The sequence below is a fragment of the Pyrgilauda ruficollis genome, unplaced genomic scaffold (assembly GCF_017590135.1).
Source record: "Pyrgilauda ruficollis isolate IOZ18807 unplaced genomic scaffold, ASM1759013v1 scaffold9, whole genome shotgun sequence".
NCBI classification, from domain to species: Eukaryota; Metazoa; Chordata; class Aves; order Passeriformes; family Passeridae; genus Pyrgilauda; species Pyrgilauda ruficollis.
In genome coordinates, this window is record NW_024531043.1 from 11967134 (window position 1) to 11979367 (window position 12234).

Sequence of the window (12234 nt, forward strand, 5' to 3'; positions counted from 1 at the left end):
CGGGCTCATTTAGATTTGCTAATCAAACTGTAAAAAGCCAGGCTCCTGAACACAGTATTACAGAAAAGTTCTATGGCAACACACAGAGAAAGCCCAACAGAATGAAAAAGAAAGAAGCCACCCACCCCCACGTTTTTAAATAATTTTAAAGCTTCCAGCCTTCTGCCTTACCTAGCATAAAGTCTCTAGCAAACTCTTCAGTGCTGTCCCCGACTCAGGGTAACCCCCACACTAAGCCAACAACTGCAGGCAGCCGTTCTGCCTCTCTCGCTTTCTGTTTTGGACACGTGCTCTTGCTGGTGTGTTCATTTCTCCTTCCCTGCCTGCAGCTGCTGGGTCCTGGCTGCCTCATCTCCAAGCAGGAGGAAGAAGGGGAGGTCTGAGAGCGATGCTGGGAGCACCCCAGGCTCTGACCCGCAGCACACGGCGCCAGAAACGCCACGGCAGAGCCAACAGCACCTCTGACCCTGCACTCCCTGCTCCAGCACCAGCACATCCACACAGACAAGGCGTGCACTGACTGCTCCATCCCGATGGCTTTCCCATGGCTCCAAGGATCAGCCTCTGAGGAGAAGACCTCAGAGACAGGAGGCCTGCAGAAAGGAGGCCTGGAGCTGGTCTTGCAACAGAAAGGCGAACTGCTCCTCCTCTCTTCCTCCCACCAGCAGAAAAACAAGTACAAACACTGAGCACTTCTGGCTTCCTTGGAAAACAGCTCTGGAGCAAACCCATGGAGACCCAGAACAGGCAGATGAGAACCTGCAGCACAAAGCGTGCGGCCCAAAGCGTGAGATCCGTCCTCGGCGCTTACCACGTCCTCAAGCCGAGAAAGCAACCGGGAGCTCCCCGCCGAGTTTCGGCGCAAGGCAGATTTGTTTCAAAACCACCGGTGCTTGTTTTGCCGTGACACCGAGGAGGAGCAGCCTGGGGTCAGCCACCACATCCGCCAGCTGGGCCGGCTCCCGGCGGAGAGCGGCACCGGCACCGCGGCCGCCTCGAATCACGGCATCGGGCAGCGCCGCACCTGCGGAGCTCCCCGGCACAGGAGAGCTCACCCCGTGACAAGCCACTGCCCCACACTGTCCTCGTCACCTTCCACAGCCAGACAAACAGGCCTGGGCACTGCACGCACTCCTCGAGAAGCAAATGCCAGCTCCTCGTCACCTCCAGCATGGATTAGGGCTGCTCCTTACAAGATCACCCCGAGTTGTGTTGCAAATAGTTTTTATTTTCTAATGATGTGCTGTTTCTGCTGAAACATTCAATGAGGCCAGTTAATAATGGTGTGGCACAAACAGTGAGAAAAAAACAATGCCAAAACATCCCTGTTTATTTCACTTCCCGTGAACTGGCCCTTATCTAATCTCACAAAGGATGTCCCTGCTGCTCGTGAGCAGCTCGCGTGGCGTTCTGGGACCGGTTAACCACAGGGGAAGTGATGGGTGATGGCACAGGGCTGGTGTCCCCCAGACCGTGGCACGTAGAGCCACAGCTGGACACCTCACAGCTGCTGCTCTGGCATGTCCACACGGCCCAGAGCAACACGGTGTCCAAGACATGACCACACAGCTTTGGACTGCAGAGCCACCCCATCCCCTGGGGAAGCACAGGGCTTGCTGAGATTCCTGCACCCCCAGACCCCATGGAGCAGCACTCAGCACATGCCAGGGCCTCAGATCATCCTGCAGTTAATTTGTGGGGTGCACAAAGCAGCACGGCCACCACTCTGGTGGCTTTGTCAGAGACAAGGGATGTCACCCAGCCCTGCTCTGCACACCCTCAGCTTTGGAAAAAGAAGTTCCCTAACATCTCTTTCTGCCAGCAGTGAGTGTGACCTATTTTAGTAATAAAAGGAAAAGTTCTCTGGTGCCTGGATACCCCTTGGCACTGGCAGCACGGCATTTGCTCATCAGACTGAGAAATGCACTTTTTAGCATTTGCCTGAAGAAAATAATTTTTCCCAAAGCCAATTCTCAAAGGTAGGAGGAAGGGGAAAGGTCTGGGAGGAAGCAGGGTGGTAGCACTGTGCTAAGGTCCAGACACAGCTCGGGCTGTGAGGGGGCCAGTGTGGCACACAACCCACCACACTCAGCCTCCCCAGCCCAGGGGAACCATCCTCTGCTGAAAGCCTCCTCTGAAGTGCAAAGGAGGTGATTATTGATCCAAACAAGTTGTCCACAAGCATAATGCTGTCTGCCCAACTTCCTCCCCAAAACCCTGTGAGGAGCTCACTGCAGGTTTAAGAAAAAAATGCCAACAACATAAACTAAACAATAACTCCTCCACAATCAGCTCTCCTGTTGAAGATAAGGTCAGTAATAAAAACCTGGCTGAATACATGCATTTTTATCTTGCCTACAGGGATGCAACATGTGCTGAAAAGACAAATGCCCTTATTGTTCCGAGACAGTCTCACTGCCATCCATCTCTCAGAAGCTGCTGACTTGGCCCTTTGTTTTAGGAGGTGACCACAGTGCGCGTGGCCCCTCGTTGGAAGGCACTGACTCCTGCTGCCATCCCTGCACCAAGGCCACAACTGCTGCCAGCACTGATGGCATCTGTACCAGCTGCACAGCACTGCACCCTTCTCCACGCCCTCTCCCACCTCTCCAGCAAAGCAGGGCTGTCAGCAGTGCTTGGCTGCCCTGTCTGAATGTGCCATTCATGGAGAAGTCACGTCTCGGTGAGGACAGCTCTCAGCTGTTGTGGCTTCCCGGTCATCTGACCGGTGCCGGGTGCTGGAGCCAGCTGCCAGCCCTCTCCCCGGCAGCCAGAGGTGCCCACAGAGCAGCAGCACATCCACTACAGTGCTGCTTTTCAGCCTCTCCCCATCACAAGACTTTTGTCCCAGTCGCATCCAGGCGCCTTTGAGTCGGGAATGACCCGTCTGCCCTTCCTCCAGCCCCCACGCCTGGTGCTGTGCTTCCTGAAGCCATGAACACACACCCAGGGTGAGCAGCTCTCTTCACACAACAAACACAGACTTTCTACCATAAAAGGCACCAGGTCATTTAGCTCATCATCACATCTCTTCTGTAGCCCTCACCATCTCCTACCACACCTGCTCCCATACAACACCCACAACCTAGCTACAGGTCCACGTAGGACCCTTTCAGCTTTCCATGTCCCCTATACTCTTCCTTACACCTCCACAGCAAATCCTTCACTTGCTCAGTATTTTGAATAAATGCTGTGACAATGACAACCAGCACAAGTCCCCAGCCTTGCAGAAGGTGCCTCCAGGGGCTGGTGGGGCAGCACAATCAGGGTCAGGCCTGAAGCACAGGAAAAGGCTCCAAAAGTGGCTTTGCCAAACCACGTAAGCCGTGGAAGTTCTTTCTTCCCCAGTGGATTTACAATCATGAGATCAACCAAAAGCAAAGCATCACCTTCTGCATCAAATCTTGTCCAAAAAGAAGATTAGGGAGCAACCACAGAAGTTTACTGTAGCTTGAAGTAAAAGAAGTGTTTTGGATAAAGGCTGTATCCTAGGGAAAACAAGATTTAAATACAAACTGCTGTAAGCCAACTTCTTCCCAGCAATGGCAAGGGGACTCTAGGGCAGGGAATTAGGTGTCCTGTTCTTTCACCTCCATGCTCTCCCATTCCCAGAACAGAAAGCCAATTTCCCGAAATCCACCACTGAGCTGCTCAGGGCTAACGCAATCTGTCACTGGAAAGGGACTCAAGAGAGATAGCGCTGAGTTCTCGTGACAGACCTGATCAGACTCAGTATTTCCAAGGTATGTCTTTTATTTTCAGGCCATTCCTTAAAACATTAGCTGGAGCCCAGCAGGCAGAATTCAGGACTCCCCTCGCTCAGCTGGTAGCAGGAGTTTGCTCTTTGTGCTCGGAGGTGGTGCACCACCAACTCTTCTGTTCCTCCAGTTCCTGGATCACTGACACAGACCGGCAATTTGCTCCCAGGAGACAAAAGCATGAATAACTGCTCCAAGGAAAACCACCACAGCAGCAGCAAGGCACAGTACAGTGCCCCTGTGCAGGCTTACCTGGCACCACACCGACCATGTCACCGTGGAGAGCAGCGAGCTCCTGCCATCCCCAGAGCCTGCGCTTTCCACAGCACGACACTGCATTTAACTCGCTCTGCTCAAACTGCTGGGAGGAGGAGTCTGGGCAGGGAAGGCACTCCATTCCCCCCAGGCCACTTTTTGGCTTGGACACCAAATCAACACGCAAGTTTGCACCAACCTCTTGTCTCTGGTTCGCACAAACAAGGAAGTTATTTATCATGGGCCAAAGCAAACGAGCGATGGGGCCGGGACGCTCCTGCACAAGGGCTGTGTTGAGAATGGGGAGCTTAATGAAGGAACTGCTGAGCTGCTCCCAGCCAGGAGAGGTGCCACGGGAAAAGCACAATGCTCTCAAAGCTGGAGCAGAGGAGCTGAGGAGGGCTGAAGCTGTGTGCAGGGAATGGGGGCAAACAGCAGGAAGGAGGCAAAATGAGCCTCTTGTTTAGCAGGGAGGGAAAAGTGCTCAAAAAGGGGAATTCAAGTGATGGTGGAGCACCAATTTCATATGAATGTGCACACACCCCAATCCTACCAATCCCTAATCCTGTTTAGCATCTCTAGTACGTAAAACACTTGAAGCACCCCAAAAGCAGAAGCTGTTTTGTCAGAGGCTGCTGCTTGAGGACACCTTGTGTGCCCTGACCCCCAGCATCTCCAGCACCTGATACCACCCTCCTGGAAAGCCCAGCCTGCATCCAAAGCCACACCATTCCTGCTCTGAAATGTCAGGGCACTAACAGGAGCAGGAAGGCTGGTAAGGAGGTCACAGCAAGAAACTGGATTCACGCAGGAGGAAAAGAGGGGAACCCTTCTGTTCCCAGGGAATATTGATCATGAAGAGGTTTTAAAAAGAAGGGGGACATGCACTACACTGGAAAATTGATCTGTTTACAGAAAATATCTGCAGGTTGCCTGAAAATGAATATCCTTCATGCGAAAGTTTCCTTTGAGAGAGCATGAACTTTGGACACATTAGAAGGTTAAGAGCGTAAGTAATGTGTTTTTTCACCTTTAGCTAAAGGTCACGGAGCATTCAAACAATTCCTCTGTTTCCAAGCTGAACATGACAGAAGTCAACTGTGCACCCCAACATTACAGCTAATGAATATGGAAAACAGAAATGTTTTCCCTGCACTTTGGCCAAGAACCACTCTGTGCCCTTAAGAAGGAACTGCTGATTATTGGAGATATTAGTTTTACCTCAAGAAAGTCAAACAAACCAGAACCTTTTCACTAAGCTTCCTTCTTCCCGTTAAAAGCATGTTGACTTGTCAAAGCTTTTTGCAAGTCATTGTCTACTAAGGCAGAATTAAATTCAGGGTCATTATAGAATTTTGCATTTCCATTTTCACATAACACCCAGCCTTCCCAACAGCTGTTGGACCAGATATCTCTCAGTGAGGAGGAAGAGGAGCAAGACACCTGAGTGTGCTGCTTACCCTGTGGAAGTGCCTGTTTGCTGTGTCAGCCATTGGAGAGAGCTCAGTCTGGGTCAGACCCACAGTTCACAGCCCTGCCCAAAGCTGGCAACCAAGGATGAAACCAGACAACAAACATCCTCCCTCAACCAGTACTGGTCTTCTCTGCCAGCTCTAAACTCAGCAGTAGCTCGTGGAACATGCTGGGAGGAGGTGCCCCTATGTACAAAGCATATTTCTGTTTGTTTACTTGAAATACACTTTTCCCCCCCCATTTTGTTGGATATTCCCTTAAGCTTTATGTGATGGGAGAAGAAAAATCCCTCAGCCTGCTACCACTGCCTCCTGCCCCTTCACAACATCTCCTCTCACTTGCCTCATCTGTGAAATCAAACAGCTGCAATCCTTTAAATCACTTTTCATAAAGTGTCTCCAAGCCTAAAATAATGTCACGGCTCATTTCTGAGCTCAGCATTCCTGCCGCGCCGCATTTCCCTGGGTGCGACCGTCACAGCTGAGCTGTGATTATTTATTTATATTATAATAGCATTTGCAGCCCTGCTGTGCTCAGCCCTGCACACGCGCCCAGGAGGTGACCCAGGGCGTTTCCACCACCAGGATAAGGATCCCTGAGCTGACGAATTCCCAGTTCTCAGGAAAGGATGTCTTGGAACGCAACAAACCAGAACCAAAATTTAATTAGATGCAAGACATGTCAGTGTCGGGTTGGTTTTGGCCTCTCTTGGTTTCTTCCAAACAAGCTCTCACTGTGCAAACACACCCCATGACAAAACTGACCTGGCCAAGACATGCAAGCAAATACCGCTGACTTTTAATATTAAACAGCGCAGCAACTTCAAAGAAACTGGGCTCTCCTCTCCCAAGCAATCCCACCAGAGATCAGCTCCAGCCCCAGAGCCATGGCCAGGCTCCAGCTCACGGCGCCGCCGAGCAGGAGACACGTGTTTGTGAACAGCTGAGAGCGGCGGGGCAGATCATGCAGGGACACGCTTCCACAAACACCCTGCCTGCCCTCCCAGCTCAGGCAAGGTGCGTCCGTTTGTGTGGGGCTGGCACGCTTCTGCCCACAGCAGCCTTCTGGCTTTCCATCCAAAAAAAAATCTCAGCTCGGACCTCTCCTGCACCCAGACACCCAAAAGGTATCACATAACTCCGGGTGATTACATGTGCCTGTAAAAATAGCTTCTAGAAGTGAATGCCAGCAGCTTCTTCCAACACTAATACAAGAGAACAGAACCAGTGTTCACTGCAGGCTGCAGAAACCCCCAGCTCCAGCCCACCGCAGACAACTGCCCTGCTCATCCTGCTGTTGCAGCACTAAGGGGAAGCAGTTGGGATTTTGCAGGAGACCAGGGCTCAGCACCCCAAGGACAGGAGCCATTCACACTTTAAAATCTCTCTCCACACTGCAGATGAAGGTTCCTTTGGTTTGCTTTTAAACCAGAGTCTTGCAACAACTGCAGATCGTGCTCACCTGGTCGCATCCTCCTCCCGCTCGGGTTTCTTCTAGAAACAAGAACTGGGATTTTCTTTTTGAGACAAATGCTCTTGGTAATGTTCCAGCCCCCAAACAAACACGCTCACAGTGATGGAAGCAAAGCTCCCATAAATCGAACCAGGTCAGCGTGTCTCATAGCCAGGATGAAAAGCTTCTTTGTGCAGCAGCACGCAGGCCCCGAGCGATGTAGATGAGCCAGCAAACGCAGCCAAGAGCTCGTCCCGCGCCCTCCTTAACGTTTCTATTTCAAAGCCTTTCCAATCTCCAGGTCTGCTCCTTGTGCCACTCTGCTGAAGCCAGGCAAAGAGGGCAAATGAGGGAATTTCAGCCCTTCACTGGCATGTCGTGGGTTTCCAGGCTCTCAAGTCGAACACTAAAACCAGCACAGACTGAATTTTACCATTCAGTAGCTGTGACTGTCACACACAACCCCCAGACAAGGTCTACTCCCTGACTTGCGTTTCAGGCACCTTCCACCTCACTGTGATCCACCAAGAAGCAGCTCCAAAGACTCTTGGAAGTGTGAGCCATACTCCAGCACCTAATAAGATTCCTTTAAGCAGCCTGAGCTGACTAAAGCTGTTCCACTAAGAAGAGTTTCCTCCGTTAAGGGCTTAAACTGAAAACATTCACCCGCCCGGGATGAGCAAACACAGGCATGAGTGAGACAGCACAGAAAGGAGAGGCTGGATCCAGGTGAATTAACCTCTGTGAGTTCTGGTACATTCAACAAGACAGAGCCAAAAAAAAAAAAAAAAATCATCTCCAGCTTATGCCTTGATCCAAGAAAAGAAAAGATTACAGGTCAAGACTAAGAGGGGGGGAAAAGAGGGGGAAGGATAAAATGGAAAGCTCAGCAGCTCACTTATCTTCTTGCTCCCCAGGAGAGCTGCATAAAGAGAGGCAGGTCTGCTAACAGAGGGCAGGAGGCAGGTTCACTCAGCAGTTTGCCTGGGAACCAGGAGAGCTCTCCTGCGGGTGTGAGGAGCAAGGACTGGGTTCACTGGGAAGCAGCGAGCCCACACGTAGAAGAGAATGGTCCTTCCCTTGTGATTCAGTGCCAAGGAAAGGCCATGCCAGAAAAGGCTGGAGGGCACGTGCTCCTGCTCCACAACAATGGTCAAACCTTCCCCTTTGCCCCCAGGCTGGATGCACCAAACCAAAGGTGCTCTTGCCAGGAGGACAGACACAGGTGCTCAGAAGTGATGAGCCAGAGCCCATGAGCACCACCACAGCCAGTGCTTAGGAAAAGGCTGGAAAGGGAGAGAAAAACTGAAAGCACCATATGGAGGAACAAAAGAGGATCCCAGGAGAGAGGAACAATGAAATCCTGTACCACAGGCACGGAAATGGTCTGATTCCTCCGTAACAGCCACATCCGAGACCGGCGCAGCCGAACCACTGCCTGACACTGGGGACACCCACGTGGCTCCCTCCCTGCCAGTGGCTGGGGAAGGAAAGAAGTGTCCTCTTGTATTTGTGGGGTGCCCCGATGAAGGAAGGAATGATGAATCTGACTCTATGTTCTCAGAAGGCTAATTGATTATTTTATGATACTATATTATATTGAAGAACACTAAACTATACTATACTAAAGAATACAGAAAGGATACTTACAGAATGCTAAAAAGATAGTAATAAAACTCATGGCACAGCCCAGCACTGGTTGGCCACTGAGTCAAAACAACTCACCAGAAACCCAATGAAACAACCACCCGTTGGATACACAATCTCCAACCACATTCCAAAGGAGCAAAACACAGGAGAAGCAAAGGAGATAAAACTGTTCTCCTTTTTCTCTGAGGCTTCTCAGCTTCCCAGGAGGAAAACTCCTGGGCGAAGGGATTTTTCAGACAGTGTGAGCGTGCCGGTGGCCTTACCGCGTGCGGCCGGGCGATCTGCACCGGGTAGGACATGGCGTGCGGGGCGTAGCGCGGCTCGGCCGCGCGCCAGCTCTGCGTCACGGGCTGCGTGGAGCCAGACATGGCCGGCGAGCAGGCTGCCTCCAAATCACCAGCCAAGGATTAGGAGAGCCGAGAGCTCCTCTTCATCGCGTGTGCGCTCTCCACGGCGTGCGATAGCTGGAAGGAAGCGGGAAAGCAGCAGGTTAAAATTCAGTCCTGTGAGACAACCGAGGATCAGGCCTTGGGCCGTCACCAAAACCTCACTGCCCTCGCAGTTCCCCAGCAGCCCCCTTCTCCATTTGGCAAACCACGCTGCTAAATTTTTTCTGTAGATTACTCCTATCACAGGAAGTCCAAATGTAAGATTGTCCAAAATTTATCGCACCCAGTTTTCCCAGAAAGCCTTCGCCCACCCCCAGCAGGATCAGGAAGCCAAATTGCCAGCTATTTCTTTGGGTCCTGCTGGTCTCTAAGTCTCTTGGAGATGAGTATTTTTTTTGCAGGGTGACTCAGTTTCCAAAAACACAGTCTAGAGTTTTGGCATTTCAACACAAGGCCCAAAAAGGCACAAGGTCCCTCCCCAGCCCATCCCTTCCAACATCCACACTCTCACATGTCAGTGCTCTTCTTTCCAAGCTGCGGCCACTCCTGCAGCCCTCTGAGCTAAGCCCTGATCTAATGGCAGGAGGGACACCAGCCACTGACCTTGCCTGCAGCTGTGTCCATCCACGAAGCCACAATAAAAGCCAGGACTCAAACACATCACACACCTTCAGTGCCACCTGGATCAGCCCTTCTGATGGGGCCAGAGTGCCAGAGAACACAGCACAGCCCCGAGGGTATTTTCACAAACACCCTGTCACCCACGCCTTCTCTCCTCTACCACCTGTTGCAATTCCTTTAGCAGCTGCAACAAAATCAGGAAAACCAACAAAGTGGGAAGGTGCCTCTTGGCCCCAAGGGGAGATTTGCAAGTTACTGATTTTTACAGATACTTCACACACTGTTTGCTTGGTGATGATTTTAAGCCTCCTGGCTTTTGTCTGGATTGAAAAAGTAACAAAGGTCTAAATGCTGCCCTTCATCGCTGTCAATGTGAGGTGCATTAACTATTATTCTCAAATTAACAGCTAGTTACACAAAGCATAAACTGCCACTGCTGCCTGCCAGGGTCAGGGGATGCTATCAGGACTGATCCCAAGCAGGGATCAGCTCCCTGGGACCCATTCCCATCCCACCCAGTGCTCACAAAGCTCCTCCCCAGTGCAATGTGTTATGTATGGATCTGTGCAAGGTTTTTGGCAGTATCGAACTCTTCCAGCAGCACACCAGGAGCAGCAAAGGAAACTTCCAGTGCTCCCAGGAGCCTCTCCCCACACTTGTGGTCTCTGTGCATGGGGAGCACAGCCAGCCCCAGCCAACGCAATTTCAACTGAAACAGCAGTTGGCATGCACAAAAACCAAAAGGGGGTGGGGAAAGTTGGGGAAAAAAAAAAGAAAAAAAAGAAGAAAAAATAAAAAAAGAGGAAGCTTTTCTTTTTATATTTCTTTTCCCTGCTGCGAGACCACAGATGAGCCCGTGCTGATAAACCCCTCGCTATCTACTGCAGCAGGCACGAAGCTGCCTCACTGGTTTGCCAGCAGCCTAGCAGCCAGAAATAAACCAAACCAAACCAAACAACAGTCCCTGGGCAGCCAGGGAAAGGCAGCCTCTCACCCAGAGGTCAAATCTTACAGAAATCACCTTCTCAGCAAACCCCCATGAAGCCTAAGGATGGCAGACACACAAACACATCACCAGGCTCCTGACGGGGGTCAGGTGAGTCTCTTTGAAAAAGGCATTTTACCCAGTGACAAATGAAAAAGGCAAGGTTTAGGAAAAAAAAAAGAAAAAAAAGAAGAAAAAATAAAAAAAGAGGAAGCTTTTCTTTTTATATTTCTTTTCCCTGCTGCGAGACCACAGATGAGCCCGTGCTGATAAACCCCTCGCTATCTGCTGCAGCAGGCACGAAGCTGCCTCACTGGTTTGCCAGCAGCCTCACAGCCAGAAATAAACCAAACCAAACAACAGTCCCTGGGCAGCCAGGGAAAGGCAGCCTCTCACCCAGAGGTCAAATCTTACAGAAATCACCTTCTCAGCAAACCCCCATGAAGCCTAGCGATGGCAGACACACAAAGACATCACCACGCTCCTGATGGGGGTCAGGTGAGTCTCTTTGAAAAAGGCATTTTACCCAGTGACAAATGAAAAAGGCAAGGTTTAGCTCTCAAGGCAGGGTGCAAAGGGACAACCAGGTCCCTCCTGCTTTCAGCTCACTCCTTACACAAGAGCTGGATCCACATATCCCTGCTGAGCCCCAGGACACCTTACCTGCCCGCCCAGGGAAGCACCGGCGGCTGGGAGCAGCCTGACCCTCATCCCAGATGAGACAGCCTCCCCATGCTGGAGCTTGGTGTGCTCAGTGCAATCCAGCCCGGGCAGGAAAGCCCCTGTGCACACGGGGGAATTCAGAGATACCCAGAACAGGCGTATTTATACTTCCAGTATGACTGTCCCACTTCCCCTCCTGCTTCCGACTGGATGGGATTGTGCTCACCCATTCCCACCCTAAGCTGGGGGCTGTGCCAGGAGCACATGGTCCCAAAGCTGCCATGCTCACCCTCCCAGGAGACACCAGCACCCTCCAGCTCTCCTGCAGCCCAGCTCCAGGGGCAAACCCTCCCTGCAGCTGCCAAGGACATGTGCACAGGGCTCTCTCAAGGGCTCTGAAAGCTCAGTGGGATCTGCAGTAATTTAAGGTACTTTCCCAATAACAGATTCAAACTCAGACATCTTGGCTTACGGCCACCTACAAGTTAATTAGCACATGTAAAAATATACACACACACACACTCCAACCCAAAGTCCATGGCAGCTTTCAGCAAGCCAAGGCTTCCTGGAAGCACAGCAGGTACCTGACCGTGCTGAGGCAGCTGCCTACAGTAAAAGAAATAGGATGATTTTTTTCTTTAACTCTTCAGATCAGCAGTTCAGCTTAAAACACAGCACCAGGTGCAAAGCCACATGGTATCGAGCTCTAAAACAGTCTAAAAGCTTTTTTGCCTTGGTCTGTGCAACTAAAAAAAGTTAACTGTCTGCTAGAGGAGTACAGACACGGGATGAAATACAGGGGCCAACAAAACCGTCCTGCACCAAGGCACAGTGTCTGCGAGCTGTGTCCTGCATTAATCACAAGCTAGCAGCAGCATAAAAAGGATTTTTCCTTAACAAGGGCAGCAAACTACCTCTGCCTCTATTAAGGCTTCTTGTTAGAAGCCCTGGGAAGACAAAAGTAAAAATCACATGGTCCTTTGCAAGC

At 51.2% G+C, this 12234-nt stretch overlaps 1 protein-coding gene across 12 annotated transcripts in view; it reads right to left on the reverse strand.

Moving 5' to 3' along the window:
* Nucleotides 1-12234, reverse strand: part of NCOR2 (nuclear receptor corepressor 2) — a 228437-nt gene that overhangs the window by 147986 nt on the left and 68217 nt on the right. For all 12 annotated transcript variants that reach the window (XM_041489089.1, XM_041489088.1, XM_041489080.1 and 9 more), the window contains exon 2: nucleotides 8852-9052. In XM_041489089.1, the coding sequence (XP_041345023.1) occupies nucleotides 8852-8956 (105 nt within the window). In that variant the 5' untranslated portion in view covers nucleotides 8957-9052. The remainder of the gene's footprint in view (nucleotides 1-8851; nucleotides 9053-12234) is intronic.